The following is a 23,894-nucleotide window of genomic DNA, read 5'->3' as shown; positions in this document are numbered from 1 at the left end:
AGCAATCTAGTCTGATTCTCACGCCGGAGGGTGGTCACAAGGAGGTACCCCCCCCCCCTTCTCAGTGACGAGCTCACGGTGTCTGTTTTGCAGGTCATCAGAAGAACCATCTTTGCCGGACCTAACCCCTCGTGGGAAACATCTATTTAACCCCCAGATTATCCGTAATCTGTCCGGGGTCTCTTAGTGTTTCTTCAGAAATGCAGTTAGTTTTGTAGCTTTCTATTGGAAGCTAACCTCAATCATTATCTTCTCTTTGGAAAACTCAATTAATTAGTAATGAACTCAAAGACCAAGTCATAACTTTTGAGCTTATATATATTTGTTACATGCCTTTGAGACAAACTCAAAACACATTGGAGATCAATAACCAGCCAAGGCCATAAACATGCCTAGGGTGGCTATTGGGCTCTTGAAGCTCACTCTTTTCACCATGATTTTAACGGCTTTTGATGCATCCGAAGCTCAAAAGCCGTTGAAAATAGGGTTTTATAGAACCACATGTCCGGCAGCTGAAAAGATTGTGCGAGACACAGTGACGAAGGCGGTCACAGCGAACCCAGGAATGGCTGCCGGAATCATTAGACTTTACTTTCATGACTGCTTTGTCAGGGTAATACTTCACTACAACAACTAAATTTGTTGTGCTACATATAAATGTGAACATTTTTATAATGTTACAATTTTGCAAGTGTTAAGAATTTAACAGTCACTTACATGTTTCTTTAAGCAGCAAAGAAACATATTTATGCATACTTTGCATAGGAGCGAAACTGGTCCACTGACAAGCCAGAAATACAAATTTTGTCCTTTAAATATAATATAAAAGTTTCTTTAAAATAATATTAATACGAGTTGAACCATCTAGTTACATCTAAGGCGTTCTAGTTCCGTCACAGATTTTGTGTATTTGTTGTAGCGTTTATGCCTCTAGGTGCTAAATGTTTGCTCGGTTTCAACTTTTGCAATTAAATATCAGGGTTGTGATGCTTCGCTTCTACTTAAGAAAGATGACTCCGAGCAAGATGCAGGTGCAAACAGGGGGACCTTGAGAGGACTGGAGATAATAGATCAGGCTAAGGCCAAGCTCGAAGCCGCATGTCCAAAAACCGTCTCATGTTCTGACATACTGGCTTTTGCAGCCCGAGATAGCACCAACATTGTTGGTGGGTTCTCTTACGATATACCTTCAGGACGACGCGACGGAAGGGTTTCTAAGAGTGGTGAAGTCGACCTTCCGGGACCGGGCTCTGATTTAGAGAGCCTGAAAACGGCGTTTGAGGATAAAGGATTGAGCGTTAGAGATCTAGTGGCGCTCTCTGGAGCCCACTCTATAGGTAGAGCCGATTGCAGCTTTGTTGCGTCTCGTCTCTACTTTTTTAACGGTAATGGTACGGACCCCACGTTGGATCCAAAATTCGCAACCATCTTGAAAAAGAAATGCCCGATGAACCAAAGGTCTAGGACAACCGAACTTGATCTAGTGACTCCTAATCGTCTAGATAATCAATATTACCGTAACCTTAAGCAACAACGGGTTTTGTTCTCATCCGATGAGGCTCTGGTTGATAGTACCGTAACAGCCATGGCGGTAACTAACTATGCGAATAACCCCATCGCTTGGAGATAGGATTTTGCTGCAGCTATGGTACGTTTAGGTTCTGTTGGTGTATTAACAGGGACCAAAGGTGAGATTCGTCACAAGTGTGGGGTTGTAAATTAAAGTTTTTATAAATGCTTTATTTATTCATGATTGTCACAAGTGTTAATTAAATCTCATCATTGTAATACCTGTTTGATTTCAATATAATTTAAGTGCCTCATTATGGGTTTGTCTTGCTTGTCACATAACTTATATGTTACACTACTAACTACGATTTAGAAAACGATAAACCAAACTGATAATCCGGTTTCAATGGTCGCGTTGCTATGGCCATTCGACTCGTTTGATATCTTTTCAAATTAGCCCTTACAGATAAACATAACATGAATCGATCCATTCTAAGTGCAAATGATCCTAAATTGCAAAAACACAAGCTTCATACAATCTCCAAAGGGAAACAGATTATACGGATAATATACAAAGCTAGCAAAACCTCAAAAGGGCTCTTTTTTCAATCTATATGTTGAACAACCACCAACCAACTAAAAACTACATTGAAAGTTTGAAACATCTTAGTTTCTGCAGATTACTTATATTACCTTCAGATTGCTGGTCTTACAGATTTGATCATTTTGACATGATGCTTCTTCAAAAGGGCTAAAAGACTACTCCCCTGGTGCAATTTGGTGTCAGACAGTTCAAGTTTTTGGTGGCTGTTAAAACAAGCAATAAAGGGTAAGTACTGATTGTAAAAGTTCATGACTGATAACTAACATTCAATAGAGAAATGATTCACAAGAAGATGAATCTTTTATAGAAAAGATGAAGTTTTAGTTTAAAAGATGAATCTTTTTTATAAAAAGGATAAATCTTTTATAGAATATACCCATAGCAATTTCCAAACGTACAAGAAAAACAATGATCAAGAGTGTTAGATGAATCTTTTTTTACAGAAAGGATGAATGTTTTACAGAAAATACCCATAGGCCATAGCTAACTTCCAAACATACAAGAAAAACAATGAACACGAGTTTTACATAGGCGATGCTTAATTAAAAAAATATATAAGATGTTTAACTTGCCATATATGGGGTGTTTGGTGCGCGTTTCTGAAATGATCATGTGATACTAAATAATCAGAATTCGATAATCAGATGTTTGGTAAATAAATTCTGAATATTTACAAAAGGTAATAGATAAAGTGACCAAAAATGGCATTTTTCATGATATCAAAGAAGAGACCGCGTTCGTTCTACAAAAAGGGAGCGTGTATCACAGTCTCTAATTTTAGGTAATCAGAAAGGGGTAAATCAGTAATTTTATCTTACTAGGAAAACAGTTTCCTTCCAGGTAAGAGACGAAATTCAAATAAAAAATGTTGCATTTACTTTGGGCAGATCAAAGTGTGATTAACGTCAACCGTCAAAGGTCAAATTTCATAATACAAGATGGGCATCTTTATTGAAAGTGAGCATCTTTATTCTTTTAATGCTAGAGAAACATATCAGATGTCTACATAATTAGAAAAGGACACGTATTAAATGTGTTAACTAACCGATATTAATCTATTTAAGCAAGAAAGGTCAAATTAGCTACACATATCTTCACATGCACAATAATGAAATGAAACGTTCACGTTCAATAATAAAACTCGGTTTACCTTTTTAAGCGGCAGCTTAGACGTCCCGGGCTTTTTTGAATGATCAAGCTGCTTCAATATCTCAAAAGAACACACCAAAGATTTATCAACACTCAACAGTGCACCTGCATTGTCAAACTCCCCTCCATAATTTGGAGCCGAAAATATCGTCACGAGTCTTCGTTTAGCAAAAAACTCATAACCGTCCTCCACCACCTATAGGTAAAACAGGTCATATTATCAAAATCATGTAAAATGTTCATTAGTTATTTAAAAACGGGTCAAAACGGCTCATGTTTACCTGATGACCTCTGCAAATAAGGTCAAGATCATTCTTCTTCAAAAATTCAACAACTTTATCAGCTCCAAACGTACATGAAACGCCCCGATCACTATCAGACCACCCCTCAATCGTAGGGTCAGGATCAGCCCACAACAAATCACAAAGAAGCCCGTTATCAGGAATCTCAGTGGGCCTCTCGATTTCCCTAATCTGTTTCAAATTCTCAAGTTCCGGTGAAAGACCACCGTGCATACAAAGAATCTTATCATCAACCAATGCTGCAACGGGTAAACAATTAAAGCAATCCGTGAATATCTTCCAAAGACAAACGTTAAACCTCCGTTTACACTCGTCATAAAACCCGTATATGCGGTTAATCTTCGCGTCTTCATGATTTCCCCTTAGCAAAAACACCTTATCAGGGTACCTAATTTTGTATGCAAGAAGCAAACATATGGTTTCTAAACTTTGTCTCCCTCGGTCAACATAATCACCAAGAAACAAGTAGCTTTCGGAAGGAGGGTACCCCCCATACTCAAATAGCCTCAATAAATCTTGATATTGTCCATGTATATCACCTATCATAAATACAGGGCACCAATTCATCATGACATATTTCTTGACATCACAATAAGCTAATGTACAAATGGTTCGTATCCCACAAAGCGTGAGAAACGAAGGGAAAAGTGGCGCGATGGCATTTTCGTAATTATTCGTACAGCGTAATTAAGCTGCAACATAAATTTCAACTAGCGTGATAATACTTACACTATACTTTTACAAGTAGCGTTTACGCTACTTGTAAAACTATAATATTATTATTATTATTACGCGAGTTGAAATTTATGCTGTAGCGTTATTACGCTATACGTGTAATTACGAAAATGTCACCGCGTCACTTTTTCCTTCGCTTCGTGGGATATAAGAACCATTTCTATTTGATCCTAACAGTGTGTGTGTGGATATATACACACACACAATATTATAATTATAATTATAATTAGGGAATTTAGGGCACAAATCTAACCAAACACATAACCAATTGAGAGTAATAATAACCAATTGAGACTAATAATAATGGAATACCGCAGATCCTGATGGGAGCATGAAGCAGAAGCAGAAGCAGATTAGGTTGAGAAAGAAAGATTTGTCTGGCGTTGACGCAGAGCTGACGGATCTCTGACTCGGATAACTGGACCTGTTTGCCCCCTTTACCATCTAATAACCTAGTGATAATATCATCCAACACACCCTTATCAATCGTACTCATATTATCTATCCACCAAATGTTTCAAAGAGATGAAACTGATGATGGCATAATTGAATAGATGGAGTGAATTAGAAGAAGAATTGGTGTGGTGGGTGTTTGGTTATCATAAGCATGTCGTCATGTTCAAGATTCAACACTTTGTTAAATTATTTTCTTATTTTCTAAAGAATTTTATTATTGTGTGTTTTATGTGTTGATTGGGGTTTGACACGGTCTAATAATGGCATCCATAACTATAACCCGGCCCCACTTTGTGTTTTGTCAAATGCTACTAAATATCATGCCAAATTGTACAACCTGATCAGGGCTATTCACGAACCGAACTGAATCGAATGTGGGCATGCTCATACTTGGTTTTGTTTGAAAGCGAGCCGAACCGAGCGGATTGAATTTAAAGAAACGAGCGATATCCATATGCTTGAACTTGGTTTGGTTTTGAAACCGAGCGGCTTGGTTCGGTTTGGTTTTGCTTGCTTTCGTACAAAGTTTCCAATATTAAATTTCTAAAACTTCAAAATATCATTAATTCAAGACTTTCAACTCTAAATTGTCCATATTTTTACCTTTAAAATGTATAAAACTCATAGTTAACAACAAAACATATATAAAACGAGTGGCTATGGTTTAAATTTGAACTTTAAATTCAACACAAAAGAGAGAAATTTTAAAAACTTTAAAATAGTATACTTTTATATATATATATACATAAAGTTTATATATAAAACTAATAAATAAAAAATAATTCGAGCAAAACGAACCGAACCAAACCGAGCGTGGCTTTGCTCGTGCTTGGATTGCTTTTAAACCGAACCGAGCCGAACGGCTCACTTCCAAACCGAGCCGAAATCGAACGAACACTTTTAGAGCAAAATTCGAGCGAACGACGAACGAACGGCGAGCGGCGAGCAGTTTGGACAGCCCTAAACCTGATGTGAACCATTCCTAAATCTACATCACATCATGTCATATTATACGGGTTGTATAGTTTATTAATTTATAAAAGGTTATGTTTGTTATTTATGTATTAGTCAAACATGTTATTTGGGTAATGGAATTTGACGGGTATCGTCTTAAACAATTCATAATTTTAAGTTAATAATTTTAATAGTTACTTATCATTTAGGTAATAGAATTTGACGGACATCATCTTATACAACTCACAAGCTTTAAGTTAATAATTTAAATAATTGCTCGTATGATTTAGGTAAAATCAAATCTATTAGATAATGTGAGTTGACCCGGGTTAACTTGTATATAAGTATCTTTGTTCAAATCATAAATGGGTTATGATTGGTATCACACTACTATCACCAAACAACTAATATTATATTTGTAATATTTAAAATATTTTAGTTTAAAATGATGTATTTTGATATACCTGAGTAGATTTTTATAGTTTAAAACAGTGTGATTGTAATATTTAAATATGTTTATAGTTTAAAATAGCACATTTGTATATATTTTAATAGATTTATAATTTAAAATGATACACTTGTAATATTTAAGTAGATTTATTATAGTTTTAAAAAAAGAAAAAGAACTTCAGATATATTATTATGATTTTGTTGAAATTAAAAAAAAACAGATAAGATGCTTTTTTAATTTTCTGTCAAATTTATGGGTAGTAAAAGCATTGATAGTGGGTACATAGACAAATTAAAGAGTGTTAGTTGGAATAGTGGGTGCTCTCCTAACATTAGTTGGTTAGTAAGATTAAAAGGTGTAATTTTTTTTCAAAAAATATACTTTTGATATAATTGTTTTCAACTATTTTTGTGATTAATATCTTTTCTTCATGTAAATATCATATTTTAGATATTTTTTAACAATAGATGTTACTATTAAGTAGTTGATTTAGTTGATTAGATTTGTAAAATCAAATATACTATGCCTTCTATTAGATATAACAGGGTTATGAGGAAAAATCGATTCTAACCATCTTTAAAAGAGAATGTTTTTATATTTGTCAGCTTAGCCTTCATCGATTCCAACTGAATATGGTTCCTGGCAGTTAAATGTTTGATTTGGACCGGTGGTTGCAATTTAATGCTTTAATAACTTGAACTAGTGGGTTTGAACCATGCATTATGACAGAGATACAATGAGAATTCATTGGTATTGATTTAGTTCAGTTCGTTACGGTAACATTAGGATACCAAGAAAACTCAAAGTATGTCAGCGAGGAAGCGAGGAGATTCAAAATGTGCCCAAAAAGATATCGACATGTTTTGGTTTTGTAACATCCCCAAAATTTCGATCTAAATTTGACAACTTAGGAAAGTCGAGGGATCAAAAATAATATTAAAGACAAGTCATGAAAAAATATTAAATAAGGAAATATAAGAAAAATAAGGAAATAAAAATATTTCCTAAGTTAAGTTTACTTACATGAAATAAATTCCATCCCACATTTGAAGATGTAAGAAAGTGGAAGCATTCCACATGGAAGATGGAATCCATCCCACATGGAAAGTGGTAAAGAAATAGAATCTCTTTATAAGGAAGAGATTTTCCATAGTAATATTCTTTTAAGCAATATCATGCACCAAGTAGTCCTATCGGAGGGTGCGTGGCACCCGACGCGCACGTGCTCGGGCGACGGCGAAGGGCGCAATGTGGCGCACTTCGCACGCTCGCATCGCCGCGAGCCGCTCTTTTTGGACAACGAGAGTTAGACCAGAAGTCAAAAGACGAGGGACTGAAAACGAAAAACAATATCCAGGGACCCATCGCGCTACGCGATGAGTCTAAGGAGACGGCCATCGCGTACCGCGATGGGCCGTGATGAGTCATCAACACGTGTCGCACTCCGGTGACACGTGGCAGAACGTGTCAGACCACGTGGCATACGTGTCAGGCCACGTGGCGTGACCACAGGAAAAGAGCCGTCGCGGTACGCGACGGCAGGAGAAGTAGGACCCATCGCGTACCGCGATGGGATCCAAAATTGGCTATAAATAGGGGGGATCGGCTCATTTGCAGCACACCTCTCCACTCGCTCTCTAGAATCTCACTCGCTCTACCTTGGTTTGCGTGCCGAACACCGTTTTGCGTGCCACCGACCTGATAATATCACCTCGTAATCCGTGCCAAAACCCGGTGTTTCCTCGAAGTGTGTGCCACTCAAGAAACCCGACATTCCGTCTCAAAGTACGTGCATGACCCGGCGACCAAACATCGTCTCGATTTGCGTGCCAAGAAGGGTTGATCAAGAACGCCTCGATAAACGTGCATATAGAGTAGAAGCGCTGCCCATATAAACTTAGGAATATCTAACTTCAAATACCCGTGCGAGATAAGGGATTCTGCCTAAGTTATTATTTTATTATTATAAATGCCATAGTCGGAAGTATAGCCGAACTTTGATTATGATTAAGAGTTATATAATTTTTCTTAAGCGAAGGTTATAGTTAAATAGTATTTCTTTATGATTAAGAAATATAATATTCATATTGAAATAATATAAAGTTAATGATCCTTCTTCTTGAAGAAGAAACATAGTATGAAAATGGTAAACAAACAAGGGGACTAAAGGTCCAAATGTTTTGAATAAACAAATGTTTTTATCAAGGTTAAAGCTATACAAAACGGACTAAAGGTCTGAAGCTAGATCGCTGATCTAGTTATTTATACAAAGGTTATTCTCGTACTATAGGTCCGAGGTAACAAAACAAGAAGAGGAAATCAGAAAACAGGAATCAGTATCAGAAACTGATTATAAACAGAAAAGGTGAATACGCCCCAAACCTTTTACAATGAGTCTGAATGTTTGCATAGGATTTACGAATCCTTAAAACTTTGTGTTACAATAATGAGAAACGGACACTCTGATTAAGAGTATACATATGTCTGGATCCAAACATACATGGTGACTCGGCATTTCCTGAGGCCATGCGTATCATCAACATGCCTCTGAAGGTTTACGGGACTGTTCAGAGAAATGATATTGTGTATATAATTAGTTATATAAGGTACTTAAGGTAATTTGATCCCAATTTAGTTGGGTGCCTAATGAGTAGTCACAAAGGTATGATTGTTGGTTTCACAAAGGTATTGAAAAGAGATTTTAGAGTCAACGTTATTCACCAGCTTTGTGCTGACGTATTTTCCCACCCGTGTTACAGGGAAACAAGAAAGGTTAGAACATACAAGCAAGGGGTAGAAGATTGGAGTTATAGTCATTGGATGTTATCTGATGGCTCAGATATTTTTTTTCAAAATATTACAAAGAGTTATGTTTTCTAAAGAAATGTATTGTAAACATTGAATGGGTATTTAAACCCGACTTTTTAATAAGTTTTCAAAGTAATAATATTTTAAAGACTTCCGCTATAAACCGCAACTCTGATGTATTTACAAACAGGTACCAACTTGTGGTCACACGCCTAGGCCCTAAAGTGGGGTGTGACAGGTTTGTTGGTTATTAAGAAATAAATAAATTAAGATTTTTTGGGTAAGATGGACGGACACCATATTGGCGGAAAATACGAGGGGAGGGTTGGGATTGTTAGTCTATAGTCGCTTAATTGTGATCTATTGCTAAAGTTGATGTGAAGATTGTGTCATAACTTACTCATCAATATAGATGGAATTGGAGCCTCTTTAATAAAAGGAGGGCTGCTAACGGTAAGGGAATTTAGAATTAGATTGCTAAATCTGTCAACGAGCTTAATAATAAATGCATTATACATCTATCGACTATGAAAAAAAGTGGGTAAAGGGGATTCGACGGTCTTTTGGCATGATGCTTGGACAGGAAACGAAAGTCTTGCAACTAGATTCCCAAGAATATATGATCTTGATCTTAACAGACATGGTTTCATTAAAGAAATGAAAAGTAAGGATTCGTGATAGTGGTGTTGGAGAAAACCGACGAGAGGAGCGGAACAATCTCAATTTGAAGCTCTTAAGCGAAGCTGGAGAAAATTACTTGCTCAAACAATATAGGGAATTGGATTTAGGATTCTAATACCAATGAGTCCAAGATGATTTCCAAGTTAATATTAATAGGAAACACATTGGTCGTTGCATTAACTCGCCTATTAGATAGAATAATGGGTCTCGAAAAAAATAAATATAATGCGGTGATTGTTATTAACTCCTCTTCCTATCAAGGTTGATTTCCATAGAGGAATCTAATTGAATACTCCGTAGTATATTGTGTGTATTATGTTTTACCTGTGTAGAATTAAATGATCATATTTTCGGAGAGTCTTTTATCCCTGCTTATGTTTGGAAGAGTATCTCAAGATTGTTGGATATCAAGTTGCCCAAGTCCACTATCCCGAGTAGTACCTTGGCTTGCCTAAAAGATCTTTTGGAAGCTATGATGTGGACGTCTTGATGAGTCATTTGGATTGTAGAGACATGATGATATTTGTTTCAAATGAATGATTTAAAGGAGTTACTATTGTACATGTTTTATGTTTAATGCGTAAAAGTAACTACTAATTAGTTTTTTTTTTCTTTTTGAACGTGGACTTATATATGATAAAAAACAGTGGCCGATGCTACAAACTTTTAAGTGCTCATTGTTTGTCTATTTTAGTTTATTAGTTTGAATGAAATAAAAATATGATTTGTTGGTTTGTTAGGATGTTTTGTCTTTGTTAGGCATGTGTTAAGTTATGCAGGCTCACATCTTATCAACTACAACGTTTTCTTTCAATATTTGTTATCTGCATTGATGTATACATGTGAATCCTCGGGTGAGTAAAAGTGAAATTGCATTAATTTTGACATTATTTTACTAATCTCGTGAAAATAACGTTAAATGTGACGGAAGGTTAATCAGGCATCATGTGGTGGCGTTAATAGCCGAAAGACAAGGGCACATGTACCGATCAGCCGATGTCCCGATGATTGAGTGCTATGTGTCTTATGTCCAAGGCTTGATGCAAAACTACTATTGAGCCGGGGGTCTCACCGGAAGCAGCCTCTATATCCCTATGGGGTAGAGGTAAAGGTTGTCTACATCTTACCCTCCTCAGACCGTACCATAGCCTTGCTATTGGTGGGATATACTGAGTACGATGATGATATTTGCATTGATAGATGGACCTTCCTTATTTTTTTTACACTTTCAAGTTTATGCTAATTCTAACGCTTCACTTTCAATTATGCTAATTCTAACACTTGATGTAGAAACATAGAAATATAATTTTTTCGAAACATATTGTTTTCTTTTATCACTAAAAATTTAATGAACTTTCAAGTTTATGCTAACGCTATACAAGATAGTGATACTAGATGTATAATTTAATAAAACTTAATAGCTAATAATCAATTTATTTTTGATATTTTCTTAATATGCTTAGTCTTAATATGTTTTTTCGGCTTACTAATTTATGTTTACGAATTAGTTTCGGTACCAATCATACCGACCAAGCTTGCATCGTTTGAGGCCGCAACACATGGATTTTGTTTATTTTTATTCCGCAAGAGTTTTGTTAATAAATTAATTTTTTGGTTTAGTTTCGGCGGTGCCATAATCCTAGACCGACTAAATATTGTCGGCTCACTAACGCAACACATAATTTTTGCTTTTTAATATGTTAATTTGTTGTATTCGGGCATAGCCCGTCGTAACACACCGAGTGTCATGTGTGTGATTTGAACCCGACCCGACCCGACCCGGGTGAAGTTACAAACAAACTTGACGTTGTTCAACTACTACTACTACTACCGGTGAACTAACTAACTGACTGACCACCACTTCGTTAACTCCGTCGTCCTCAACTCCGGCGGACAACCCAAAGCTTCTCTATTTCTCCATATACATATACATACATATATATATATTCACTAAACCCTAATCTATTACAATTATTGTTATTCAAAATGCAATCTTCAATCTCTATATCAGTCTCTTCATCTTCTCCGATCACCGTCAGATCCGACGCCGGAGCAACCTCATCTGGTCCTATTCAGCTCAGGTTCTGTGGACTCAGAAGAGAAGCTTTCTCTGGATCATGCAAATTGTCTGGCAATAATGCACTTGTGTTCAACCAATTGCATTCTGTGAAGAAGAATAAGAAGAACATTTCGGCTTCGTTGACCGGAAACGGAGCTTCTTTGACCAAGGGTGAGTTTGATTATGATTTGGTTTTAATTGGAGCTGGTGTTGGTGGTCATGGTGCTGCTCTTCATGCTGTTGAAAAGGTAGTAATTATAGCAAATTATTATAAATTCAATTTGCACTGGGTAAATAAATAAATATCTATATATGTTATTGACTTGATTTAGGGTTTTGTCTAGGGGCGTGCACAGTTTAGTTTGGGTCGGTTTTGGGCCAAAACCTAACCAAAAACCGAAACTTCGTTTTTTTGAATTTTTGAAGACCGTTAAGTTTCGGTTTTTGAAATTTTGGAAATCCTTTGGTTTCGTTTTGGGCTAAAATCAAACCTCCGTTTTTCGAATACCGTTTGGTTTTTGTTTTTTCAGTTTTGCTATTTGAACTTGAAAATTTTGCACTGAAAAAGAAATTGGCCCAAAATTATAATGTGTGTCTATATCATGGTTTTAACTAATTGATTATTATACATTTGGGCTAAAACTTTTGAGTTACATATTTATTGAATTCTATAAGTTACTTAAAGGAGAAGATAAAAAATGGAAATCTATAAATTTTTCGGTTTTTATTAAATGCAAAATCAAAACCGAACCGTTAGTTTGGTTTTTACATAAACATAAACCAAAGCGGTCAGTTTTTATTTCGGTTTCAGATTGGTTTTTTGGGTTTTATGTACACACTTTTATCAATACTGAGAATGTGAAGTACGGAGTAACACTTTACTTAATTGAACTGTAGATATACACATGTCATAGATAATTTAGGGGTTTGCTTTCATTTATTCAGTAACAACTAACAACGATAGGGCTATACTAATATCTTTCAATGCATTTTTGTTTAATTAAACATAACCATGGACTTGACTTCTGCAGGGTCTTAAAACCGCCATCATTGAAGGTGATGTGGTTGGTGGAACATGTGTTAACCGTGGTTGTGTTCCTTCAAAAGCCCTTCTTGCTGTCAGTGGTCGCATGCGGGAGCTTCAAAACGAACACCATATGAAGTCATTTGGTCTGCAAGTTGCAGCTGCAGGGTATGACAGACAGGCGGTAGCTGATCATGCAGAAAATCTCGCCTCCAAAATTAGAAATAATTTGACCAATTCTTTGAAATCTCTTGGTGTTGACATATTAACAGGTGTTGGCACTGTTGTGGTATGTTTATTGGATTTAAGTGACTTTTACTTTATTCTGATTAATTGTTTCGAATCATTCAAACATTGCAGACGCCTTATGTTGAGCTTGTTATGGATGTGTCTGTAGGATCCACAAAAGGTGAAATATGGAAAAGCTGGGGGGAGTGAGACGGTTGTTACTGCAAAAGATATTATATTGCTACTGGATCAGTACCGTTTGTGCCTAAGGGAGTTGAAGTTGATGGTAAAACTGTAATAACCAGTGATCATGCGCTAAAACTAGAGACGGTGCCTGAGTGGATAGTTATCGTTGGAAGTGGGTGATGGGTTTCTATGGATATTTTAAACATAGTTAACCATTTAACTAGTCACACTAAAGGCGGAAGCGTGATATTTACAAACTAAACTTATGTACACATGTGTTTATATATGTATATATTACAAGTCTATATAATATATGTTCATGAACAACCTAGTTTATTCATGTTATAAGATTACCAATAATCTATATATTAGAAACCCGAGGCAAGGATCAAGTAATACGAGAAAACTAAACTATCAAAGCTTGTAAAACTTACATTCTTAAACCTTTAGGAGATGTAGTTGATGGTTGAAGAAGATGATGTTGTGAATGCTAGACTTTCAAAGGAAAACCCTCAAACGGAATATACCCCGAGCCTCCAACACACACCGAGCTATGTTAGGAAGCTTGAACACGAAAAACCGAGACCCGAACCTTCCTTTTCTTCCTTGGCCGTAAACAAGAAGAAAGAAGGAGAAAGAGTTGTGTTTTTTTGATGATGTTACTTCTCTTACTTGAAAGTCTCTTTTATACAAGATATATAATCATATCATATCTTGGTTAGGTTTTTGGTTAAGTAAGGTACACTCAACCTTCACCAAATGCTTGACAAAACTTGACCATAATCTTGGGGTGTGGGGCCCACCCAAAACCGGCCCCAAAATTATTATTATTATTTTTTTTTTTTTTTATTTTATTTATTTTATACATTATAAAATATATAAACACCCCATCTTTTATAAACCATTTTATAAAAGAACATATAGTTAAATAATCATTCCAATAATAATTATTTGAATAAATAAATTAACCAATTAATTTATTTAACACTTTCAAGTAAGTATTCAGAAACCCGATTTTCTGAATGTGTCGTGTTCTGTATTTGTCATATAGATCTTATCTTAACAAATACATAATTGGTGTGTGTCTAACTCGTTATTGGGTATGACCCGACTTGGATCAAACACGGCTAGCCACATTAACTTAATTATGTGTCTCGGGCATACGGTATTCCAACAATCTCCCACTTGCACGTGACTCATAAGAAGTTAATGCTAATGGTGAATACCGCCTAACAACAGGTCACCATCCCTAGTGTGTTTGACTAAGTGCCATTCAATAACATCATCCCCTTCAAGTCCATACTTGATATGATATAGGTAAGTCTTATCATTACATCCCTTTGTTACTAGATGTCCTGTCAAATCGAAGAGACACAGAGTGATCATTCTCTCAACGATTTAACTTAACAGGCCTTAGACATCTAAACTCTCAACACATAAGAGGAACAAATCCCATCTTGACTGCATACATCCTTGTTGACATCTTGTATGATATCTGAGCTCTTTCTTTTACGTCATCGTGTTACCGAAAAACAAAGAAGAGAGTCAAGTTATCAGACTTGATGAAAAACCAGATCCAATATGCATCTCAGGTCAAAGGACACAATAATACTCGCCTTTACTCAAGGATTACTTATGATCAGTTGCACTAACTCTATGCAGTGATCCTTGAGAGCGGATCATGTCCAATATTTGTATCCCACAAATATTTATAAACCTTGGTGGCAAACCTATGCCCTATATTCATCACATGAATATCAACCAATCCCAGTTCATAATAGTCTTACCTTCATGCCTGTTCCCACAAGCATGATCGACTACGGACGTTTAGAACAACATAAGTCATTCATGGATTAAACATGCAAATATAGAACATAACTCATTGAATAATTAAACATAATTAATTTTCATGAGATACCCATTATATTCGTTCTTATACAAACACTAAACACAGATTAAATCCACTCACTAGAATACCGAAGTCCTAATGCACAAACATGACCCTCATGCTTTGGCCTATCGAGGAGCTTCGTGAGTGGGTCCGCAATATTTTGATCGGTATGAACTTTATGAATACATATCTTTCTCTTTTCAACTTCATCCCTTATGTAGTTGAATCTGCGCTCAATGTGCCTCGTTTTCTGATGAGCACGAGGCTCCTTGATCTGTGCAATAGCACCCTCATTGTCACAGAATATCTCTAGGGGCTCCTGAATGGTAGAGATAATCCCTAGATCCATGATGAACTTTTTCATCCATGCAGCCTCTTGGGCTGCCATTGAAGCGGCGATGTACTCAGATTCTGTAGTGGATAACGCGACAACATCCTGCTTCGAACTCTTCCAAGAGATAGCGCCTCCATTCAAAATGAAGACATATCCCGACTGTGACCGAGAATCATCTCGATCAGTTTGGAAACTCGCATCCACGTAACCCTTTACGACGAGTTCCTCCTCACCAGACCCATATATTAAAAACATATCCTTAGTCCTTCTAAGGTATTTTAATATATTCTTGACAGCCATCCAATGACTGTCACCTGGGTTGTGCTGGTATCTACTCGTTATGCTTAAAGCATACGAGACGTCCGGTCTAGTGCACATCATTGCATACATAATAGATCCTATTGCCGAAGCATAAGGAACATGCTTCATCCTATCCTGCTCTTCCTTAGAGCTAGGACTTTGGGATGAGCTTAACACGGTTCCTCTAGGAATAGGTACCAAACCTTTCTTAGAGTTTTCCATCCTGAACCTTTTCAGGATTTTATCAATGTACGCACTTTGATTGAGTCCGATCAATTTCCTTTGTCTATCCCTATAGACCTTTATTCCCAAGATATATGTCGCTTCTCCAAGATCCTTAATTGAGAAACGACTACTTAACCACGCTTTAACGTTTTCCATACTTGGTATATCATTTCCAAATAAAAGTATATCATCGACATACAAAATAAGGAAAATGATTATACTCCCACTAGCCCATTTATACACACACGCCTCATCACCGTTTTGGACGAAACCAAACGCTTTGATTTCTTCATTAAAACGATGATTCCACATCCGTGATGCTTGTTTCAACCCGTAGATTGATTTCCTTAACTTACAAACTTTATCAGGATTAGATGGATCGACAAAACCTTCAGGCTGAACCATATGGACATCTTCCTCAAGATATCCATTAAGAAAAGCGGTCTTGACATCCATTTGCCATATCTCATAATCAAAATGAGCTGCAATGGCAAATAATATCCTGATCGACTTAAGCATCGCGACCGGCGAGAAGGTTTCATCATAATCAATCCCTTGAGTTTGCGTGAAACCTTTTGCTACAAGTCGTGCTTTGTAAGTATCTAAATTTCCATGCATGTCGGTCTTCCTTTTGAAGACCCACTTACATCCAACCAGTTTGGAGTTAAGTGGACGATCAACCAATTCCCAAACTTGGTTATCGTGCATGGATTGCATCTCGGCGCTCATGGCTTCAAGCCACTTGTCACAATCAGGTTGTGACATAGCATCTTTGTAGGAGATCGGTTCATCCGAATCGACCAAGTAACAATCATCCACAAGAAATCCATATTTCTTGGGAGGTCGACTAATCCTATTAGATCTGCGAGCAACGTGTGTATGATCAACCATTTGATCATCTTCAACATCCTCGTGTTGAAAGCTAGTATCGACCAACTGTGTATCATCCAGTGATCCTTGAACCTCTTCAAGTTCCACTCTCTTTTCACTAGGTCCTTCCATAAGGAACCTAGTTTCTAAGAAGTATCCTTTGCGTGAAACAAACACTTTTTGTTCACTAGGATCATAGAATATATATCCTATATCATCCTTTGGGTATCCTATGAAGATACACCTGATGGATCGAGCCTCAAGCTTATTTGGGGTGTCACGTTTAACATAAACTATGCATCCCCATACCCTTAAATATGAAAAGGATGGAACCTTTCCATGCCACACTTCATAGGGTATTCGATCCACCTTTTTGGTCGGGGCCATATTCAAAATACGAGCCGCTGTAAGTAGCGCATATCCCCAAAATGATGGCGGTAGTGAGCTTCGTGCCATCATTGATCGAACCATGTCCAACAGTGTTCTATTCCTCCTCTCGGATACTCCGTTATGTTGAGGAGTTCCAGGAGGAGTGAGCTGTGAAATAATTCCACAATCTCTAAGATGACTTTGAAAAGCATCACTTAGGTATTCGCCTCCTCTATCGGAGCGGAGTACCTTGATTGTTCGGTCGAGCTGATTTTGTACTTCATTTTGAAATTCCTTGAACATTTCAAAGGCTTCATGTTTGTGTTTCATTAGATAAACATACCCATATCGACTAAAATCGTCGGTAAAGGTAATGAAGTACCTTTCACTATTCCTACTAGTTGGCTTGAAAGGTCCGCATACATCCGTATGTATGATACCTAACAAGTCCTTAGCCCTTTCATTTGTACCTTTGAAAGGCTCTTTGGTCATCTTGCCTTGAATACAAGATTCACACTCATCAAACGAACCTAACTCGTTTGTTTTCAAAAGACCATTCTTTTGGAGAGTATTTATACGATTCTTGTTTATGTGTCCAAGGCGACAATGCCAAATGTAGGAATCACTCAAATCCTTTTTGAGTCTTTTAGTAGAAGTTTGATATAATGAGCTATTTGAGGTATTATCATGAACCAATTCATAAATACCGTTGTTTGGTACAGCTTTAAAATAAAAGATACCATTAGATGATACATGCATTTCTGATCTTATAAATTTAAAGTCAAAGTTACATTGTCTAAGAAGGTGCACAGAAATAATGTTCCTAGTCAAACTAGGAGCATACAAAACATTTTTCAAAACAACTTCCAAACCATTTGGAAGCGATAAAGTGAAGTCTCCTCTAGCGACCACGTGCACCCTTGCACCGTTGCCCATGAAAAGACTCACTTCGCCCTTCTTTAAGTCTTCATTCCTTTTGAACCCCTGCAACCAATTGCAAATATGAGTTCCACATCCGGTATCCAATACCCATGTGTTAGAAGAAATAAGATTTAGCTCAATATTAATCATAAAGACATTACCCGAGGTATGCGCCGCATTCCTCTTGTCTCTTAGCTCTTTTAGGTAGACCGGGCAATTGCGTTTCCAATGTCCGGTCTCCCCACAACCAAAACAAGGATCATCCTTATGACCCCTCGGTTCCATAACCTTTTGTTTCTTTGCCATAACCGGTGATTTGCCCTTACCCTTAAGATGCACAGGAGGACCCTTTCTTTTTGCTACCTTAGCCTTAGGATTGGGTTGAGATCGATTCTTGGATCTACCTTCATTGATCGCAAACACGGGTAAAACCCTTTTACCCATGCTCGCCTCGGCTGTTTTAAGCATTGAGTGAAGTTCTCCAATGTTTTTGTCCCACCCGTTCATGTTATAATTTAACACGAAAGTGTCGAACCTTTTCGACAAAGAGTTAAGGATCAAATCCGTTGCTAACTCTTTTGAGATGGGACAATTGAGCTTAGCGAGGCGATCAATGTAACTTTTCATCTTAAGTACATAAGCTGAAACTGGTTGATTATCATCCATTCTACATGCATGCAAGGCTCGAACCGTTTCGAACCTTTCAACTCTTGATTGCTTAAGGAACATTTCCTTAAGTTGAGTAATCATGTCGTACGCATTATGGTTTTCGAAATCCTTTTGGATTTCGGGAACCATAGTCGCCAACATGAGGCATGACACTTGAATGGAATCTTCCGTAAGTTTGACCCAATTCATATATTCGACCTCACTTCCCTCTTCCGGTTCTTCGGGGATAGGTGTTTCCAAAACATGATATAATTTTTCTTGTTTTAGAACAATCCTTAAATTTCGGAACCAATCCGAAAAGTTATTGTGGTTAAGACGGTCTTTAGCGAGAATAGATCGGAGAGATACGTTTTGGACGTTAGGGATTATGTTGTCGTCGACGTGTGCGGCCATCTGCAGAATTTTAATTAAGTTCATTTTAGTGTTTTACATATTTTAATTATTAATACCCTTTTATATATATACCAAATATAATTAATAATTAAAATCTAGAATCCAACGATAAACCCGACTCCGGTTAGGTGACCTTTTTCCCATTGTCGGTTTATCAAGGTAGTTATTCATAACAATTGCAAACCCTTTTGCAACTTCTAGAGTTTATGGGACCGGTTCGAAATCATATTTCGTGTCGGCATGTTTATCCCATCAACACCTATTAGACCCCATGCTTGGGTGACCCTCTTCACATGGTTCTAATTTAAGTTGTCCTACTTGTATCAACTTGTAATATTAACATACAAACGGTTAGGTGACCTTTTTCCCATTTATATGCTAATATTACCTCAACATATTAATTTACTCTACGCGGTTAGGTGACCTTTTTCCCACTAAGAGCTTACTAATATGTTAAGCGTTAATACAAAAGGATGGTGTTTAACTTGTTATCCTTAATATCAAAAAGGGATTTTTAGTTTTAATAATTCTAGTTATAAAACTTTAAATCATGTTCTAACATGCATTTAGTAACATGATTATTTTGAAACCATTTTTCAAAATTCTAATTTATAATAAAACCATTTTATTATGGGCGTGAGACGGCTAGTTAATAAATCCATTTTATTAAACTATGTGTCACGTAATTACCGATAATTATTAGAACCCGTTTTATGCTTTGTTAATTAATTCTAAGTGACGAAGTTGATATCCTAATATCTAACAACCACACAATCAAACAATCAATTAACAAGCATACATAATTATACTAGACACAAGCCACTAATTTAGACCACACTTGTTAGCCGAAACAAGTGTGTGTCTTAGGTCCAATCCTAAGGGACACATGACACATGGATGTTGTAGCTCCCACTCGATCCCGCATCCAAATGCTTCGAGCATCTTCTTCAACCCCGTTGTGATCGATTGGGCTTGAACTTGGGCCTTAGCTTCCATAAGCTTCCATTTGGGCTCAATTGGTGGGCTTAGGTCTTTTTGGGCTTGAATCCCTTTAATGGGCTTGTGAGACCCATTATCACCATACCCGGCCCAATTAGGCCCAAACTTCCAATTTTGCAATCTTCTTTAATTTTACAAAATCAAATGTCCTAATACATTTTTTCTATAAAATAAAGATATTACAAATAACTTATTTATTACATACCCATATGAATAAATAATTACAAAATTACAAAATTGCCCCTAATTAATTATTACAAACCGAAACTTGAATAATTAACTACAATCACAACATCAACCACAAACAAACATCCACTTTGGTCTACGGCTCGGTCTAGTTTTAACAAACATAACCCGTTATGTTTTAGGAACCCGTTCCAAAAACCCCTTGACTTTATCGGGCCTAGCCCAACCCAATTTGGGCTTGACCCAATAACATGATTATGGGCTTCGGCCCACATGTGCAAAACACATGGGCTTCGGCCCAATTAAAAAAAACTCACGGGCTTCGGCCCATTTAACCAAAAATGGGCTTCGGCCCATAAAGCTTTTTCCCTTTTATTTCCGGTTAGCCCAATAACCATATCCAAGTGGGCTTCGGCCCAAAATCACCCGATTTGGGCTTTGGCCCATATAATCGGTTTTATATATTTTTTTTTTTTTTTTGAAAAAAGCCAAAAATATAACAAGATTAAATACAAAAAAAAAAAAAATTATGCATGTTAATTTTTTTGTATAAAATCTTTCAAGGGGAAAATATAAAACCGAAAACCCGAAGCTTAGTTTCCCGTATCCCGGCTCTTGATGCCATTTGATGGGTTTCTATGGATATTTTAAACATAGTTAACCATTTAACTAGTCACACTAAAGGCGGAAGCGTGATATTTACAAACTAAACTTATGTACACATGTGTTTATATATGTATATATTACAAGTCTATATAATATATGTTCATGAACAACCTAGTTTATTCATGTTATAAGATTACCAATAATCTATATATTAGAAACCCGAGGCAAGGATCAAGTAATACGAGAAAACTAAACTATCAAAGCTTGTAAAACTTACATTCTTAAACCTTTAAGAGATGTAGTTGATGGTTGAAGAAGATGATGTTGTGAATGCTAGACTTTCAAAGGAAAACCCTCAAACGGAATATACCCCGAGCCTCCAACACACACCGAGCTATGTTAGGAAGCTTGAACACGAAAAACCGAGACCCGAACCTTCCTTTTCTTCCTTGGCCGTAAACAAGAAGAAAGAAGGAGAAAGAGTTGTGTTTTTTTGATGATGTTACTTCTCTTACTTGAAAGTCTCTTTTATACAAGATATATAATCATATCATATCTTGGTTAGGTTTTTGGTTAAGTAAGGTACACTCAACCTTCACCAAATGCTTGACAAAACTTGACCATAATCTTGGGGTGTGGGGCCCACCCAAAACCGGCCCCAAAATTATTATTATTATTATTTTTTTTTTTTTATTTTATTTATTTTATACATTATAAAATATATAAACACCCCATCTTTTATAAACCATTTTATAAAAGAACATATAGTTAAATAATCATTCCAATAATAATTATTTGAATAAATAAATTAACCAATTAATTTATTTAACACTTTCAAGTAAGTATTCAGAAACCCGATTTTCTGAATGTGTCGTGTTCTGTATTTGTCATATAGATCTTATCTTAACAAATACATAATTGGTGTGTGTCTAACTCGTTATTGGGTATGACCCGACTTGGATCAAACACGGCTAGCCACATTAACTTAATTATGTGTCTCGGGCATACGGTATTCCAACAGTGGGTACATTGGTCTTGAATTCAGTGATGTTTATACGGCACTTGGAAGTGAGGTGACATTTGTGGAAGCTTTAGATCAGTTAATGCCTGGATTTGACCCAGAAATTGGAAAATTGGCTCAAAGGGTGCTTATAAATCCCCGAAAGATTGACTATCATACTGGTGTATTTGCAACCAAGGTTTTTTCACTTTTAACTCTTTTTAGGGGCGGGGGTTGGGCAGTTCAGAAAGCTCACGGCTGGTGACTCGCTCGAAATTGACTCGTTTCTAAAGGAGCCGAGTCAATTCAGTCTGTAAACAAGCCAAGCTCGGATCGTTTAAACAAAATCCCAAATTTAATATTGAAAGTTCTCATTTGGCTCATTTAAAACTAAAGATGAAATTTCAATATTTTTAAGTTATAACCCAAATTTAATATATATAAATAATGAAAAAAAATTGAAAATTCTCTTAATACTGAAAGTTCTAGTGACTCATTTGAAAGTAAAGGCGAAATTTTGATATTTATATGTTATAACCAAAATTTATAACTCAAATATAATATATAATTTATGAGCTCTGTAGTTTGTATATTATATGTGTCTGTTACAAATCTTACTTTTACTTTTTATATACATCAATATGTGTAAAATATAAAATAATTAAAAAAATAAACGAGTTGGCTCGAGCTCAACATTAGATGAACTAGCTGAGCCGAGCCAGGGTTGGCTCGGCTCGTTTACAATCCTAACTAGGGTAGACATCAATTCATCAATGTTCATGCTTATTAAGTTCTTCCATATTGACAGATCACTCCAGCTAAAGATGGTAAACCTGTAACAATCGAGCTTATAGATGCCAAGACAAAGGAACCAAAAGATACATTGGAGGTGAGCTTGAGTGCTTGATCATGTTCAACTGAACTGTCAAAGTAGTTTCATATTTGCATCACATATTTATGCATTTTACCTTTTGTTATAGGTAGATGCTGCTCTTATTGCTACCGGACAGGCCCCATTTACACAAGGGCTCGGTTTGGAAAATGTAAGTCAACCTATCAGTATTACATCTAAAAGATAACAGAATACTGAATACTTGTTATATCTTTTTCATTATAGGTAAATGTAGAAACACAACGCGGGTTCATTCCCGTTGATGAACGAATGCGAGTCATTGATTCCAAGGGAGAATTGGTACGTGATAATACCCATCTAACCTTAGTATTTCACACTCAACGTTTTATGTAATGTTAACATAAGTTTATTAATTAGGTCCCTCACTTATATTGCATCGGTGATGCTAATGGAAAAATGATGCTTGCACACGCAGCAAGTGCACAGGGTATTTCAGGTGATAATTTTGTTTACTTTTCAATAAGTCATTTAAACATCTAGTACCATATTATTATTATTACCTTTCTAATTTGGCAATTGTTTATAAAATAGTTGTTGAGCAAGTATCCGGGAAAGACCATGTTCTTAATCATCTAAGCATCCCAGCTGCATGCTTTACTCATCCTGAAATCAGTATGGTTGGGTTAACCAAGGTATGTTATTAGTTCTTTTACGCTTTCCAGATATTCTTCTTTTGTTATTATAGCTTTTAGTTATGAACTTGCAGCCACAAGCAAGAGAAAAGGCTGAAAAAGAAGGATTTGAAATCAGTATTGCTAAAACTAGCTTTAAAGCCAACACTAAAGCCCTTGCTGAAAACGAAGGAGAGGGGCTTGCTAAGGTAATTACTAATTACACATCTATAGTATGAGTGTGGGTTGGGTCGGGTCGGGTGTGTATGGGTTTTAACGGGTCAGGCCGTAATTGGTTCCACTCAAAATATATTAGTAAAGTTTTGTTTTTTTGCTTGCAGTTGATTTACAGGCCCGATAATGGGGAGATTCTTGGTGTTCATATATTTGGCATGCACGCTGCTGACCTCAGTGGCGGATCCAGGAATTTTTTTTAGGTGGTTCCCTCTTAATATATAAGG

General features: G+C 36.5%; 4 protein-coding genes across 4 annotated transcripts; 3 read left to right on the top strand and 1 right to left on the bottom strand.

Annotated features, from left to right (window-relative positions):
• The first annotated feature begins 310 nt into the window (after window positions 1–310).
• On the top strand, window positions 311–1,758 carry LOC143574388 (peroxidase 5-like). Its single transcript, XM_077059029.1, has 2 exons — window positions 311–613; window positions 980–1,758. Exons 1-2 carry the CDS (start codon window positions 389–391, stop codon window positions 1,628–1,630), a joined length of 876 nt encoding a protein of 291 aa, XP_076915144.1. The 5' UTR covers window positions 311–388; the 3' UTR covers window positions 1,631–1,758.
• Window positions 1,759–1,970: 212 nt separating this feature from the next.
• Window positions 1,971–4,942, bottom strand: LOC143574370 (serine/threonine-protein phosphatase PP1-like). Its single transcript, XM_077059012.1, has 4 exons — window positions 4,612–4,942; window positions 3,544–4,103; window positions 3,264–3,458; window positions 1,971–2,316 (listed from the first exon to the last, which is right to left on the bottom strand). Exons 1-4 carry the CDS (start codon window positions 4,793–4,795, stop codon window positions 2,302–2,304), a joined length of 954 nt encoding a protein of 317 aa, XP_076915127.1. The 5' UTR covers window positions 4,796–4,942; the 3' UTR covers window positions 1,971–2,301.
• Window positions 4,943–11,464: 6,522 nt separating this feature from the next.
• LOC143574368 (dihydrolipoyl dehydrogenase 1, chloroplastic-like) lies at window positions 11,465–13,316 on the top strand. Its single transcript, XM_077059011.1, has 3 exons — window positions 11,465–11,956; window positions 12,740–13,021; window positions 13,130–13,316. Exons 1-3 carry the CDS (start codon window positions 11,636–11,638, stop codon window positions 13,256–13,258), a joined length of 732 nt encoding a protein of 243 aa, XP_076915126.1. The 5' UTR covers window positions 11,465–11,635; the 3' UTR covers window positions 13,259–13,316.
• An 8,618-nt stretch (window positions 13,317–21,934) lies between these two features.
• On the top strand, window positions 21,935–23,870 carry LOC143574378 (dihydrolipoyl dehydrogenase 2, chloroplastic-like). Its single transcript, XM_077059020.1, has 8 exons — window positions 21,935–22,108; window positions 22,718–22,798; window positions 22,890–22,952; window positions 23,027–23,101; window positions 23,180–23,258; window positions 23,354–23,454; window positions 23,529–23,642; window positions 23,775–23,870. The coding sequence occupies exons 1-8, from the start codon at window positions 22,013–22,015 to the stop codon at window positions 23,868–23,870; spliced, it is 705 nt and encodes a 234-aa protein (XP_076915135.1). The 5' UTR covers window positions 21,935–22,012.
• Window positions 23,871–23,894: the final 24 nt, after the last annotated feature.

Source organism: Bidens hawaiensis, unplaced genomic scaffold (assembly GCF_021521415.1).
Source record: "Bidens hawaiensis isolate Kalapana, Puna unplaced genomic scaffold, B.hawaiensis_p1.1 tig00026901_1, whole genome shotgun sequence".
Lineage (NCBI taxonomy): Eukaryota > Viridiplantae > Streptophyta > Magnoliopsida > Asterales > Asteraceae > Bidens > Bidens hawaiensis.
Note: the sequence above shows the minus strand (reverse complement) of the source record. Positions and strands in the feature narration are given on the sequence as shown.

What these genes read in the sequence shown, in the direction of transcription:
- LOC143574388 (XM_077059029.1), top strand. Translation starts at nt 389, where the DNA reads ATGCCTAGGGTGGCTATTGGGCTCTTGAAGCTCACTCTTTTCACCATG. An exon ending in TTCATGACTGCTTTGTCAGG is followed by an intron (nt 614 to 979) that starts GTAATACTTCAC and finishes ATTAAATATCAG; the next exon opens with GGTTGTGATGCTTCGCTTCT.
- LOC143574368 (XM_077059011.1), top strand. Translation starts at nt 11,636, where the DNA reads ATGCAATCTTCAATCTCTATATCAGTCTCTTCATCTTCTCCGATCACC. An exon ending in CTCTTCATGCTGTTGAAAAG is followed by an intron (nt 11,957 to 12,739) that starts GTAGTAATTATA and finishes TGACTTCTGCAG; the next exon opens with GGTCTTAAAACCGCCATCAT. An exon ending in CAGGTGTTGGCACTGTTGTG is followed by an intron (nt 13,022 to 13,129) that starts GTATGTTTATTG and finishes ATGTGTCTGTAG; the next exon opens with GATCCACAAAAGGTGAAATA.
- LOC143574370 (XM_077059012.1), bottom strand. Translation starts at nt 4,795, where the DNA reads ATGAGTACGATTGATAAGGGTGTGTTGGATGATATTATCACTAGGTTA. An exon ending in TGCTCCCATCAGGATCTGCG is followed by an intron (nt 4,104 to 4,611) that starts GTATTCCATTAT and finishes TATTTATGATAG; the next exon opens with GTGATATACATGGACAATAT. An exon ending in TTATTTGCAGAGGTCATCAG is followed by an intron (nt 3,459 to 3,543) that starts GTAAACATGAGC and finishes TTTTACCTATAG; the next exon opens with GTGGTGGAGGACGGTTATGA.
- LOC143574378 (XM_077059020.1), top strand. Translation starts at nt 22,013, where the DNA reads ATGCCTGGATTTGACCCAGAAATTGGAAAATTGGCTCAAAGGGTGCTT. An exon ending in CTGGTGTATTTGCAACCAAG is followed by an intron (nt 22,109 to 22,717) that starts GTTTTTTCACTT and finishes CCATATTGACAG; the next exon opens with ATCACTCCAGCTAAAGATGG. An exon ending in AAGGAGAGGGGCTTGCTAAG is followed by an intron (nt 23,643 to 23,774) that starts GTAATTACTAAT and finishes TTTTGCTTGCAG; the next exon opens with TTGATTTACAGGCCCGATAA.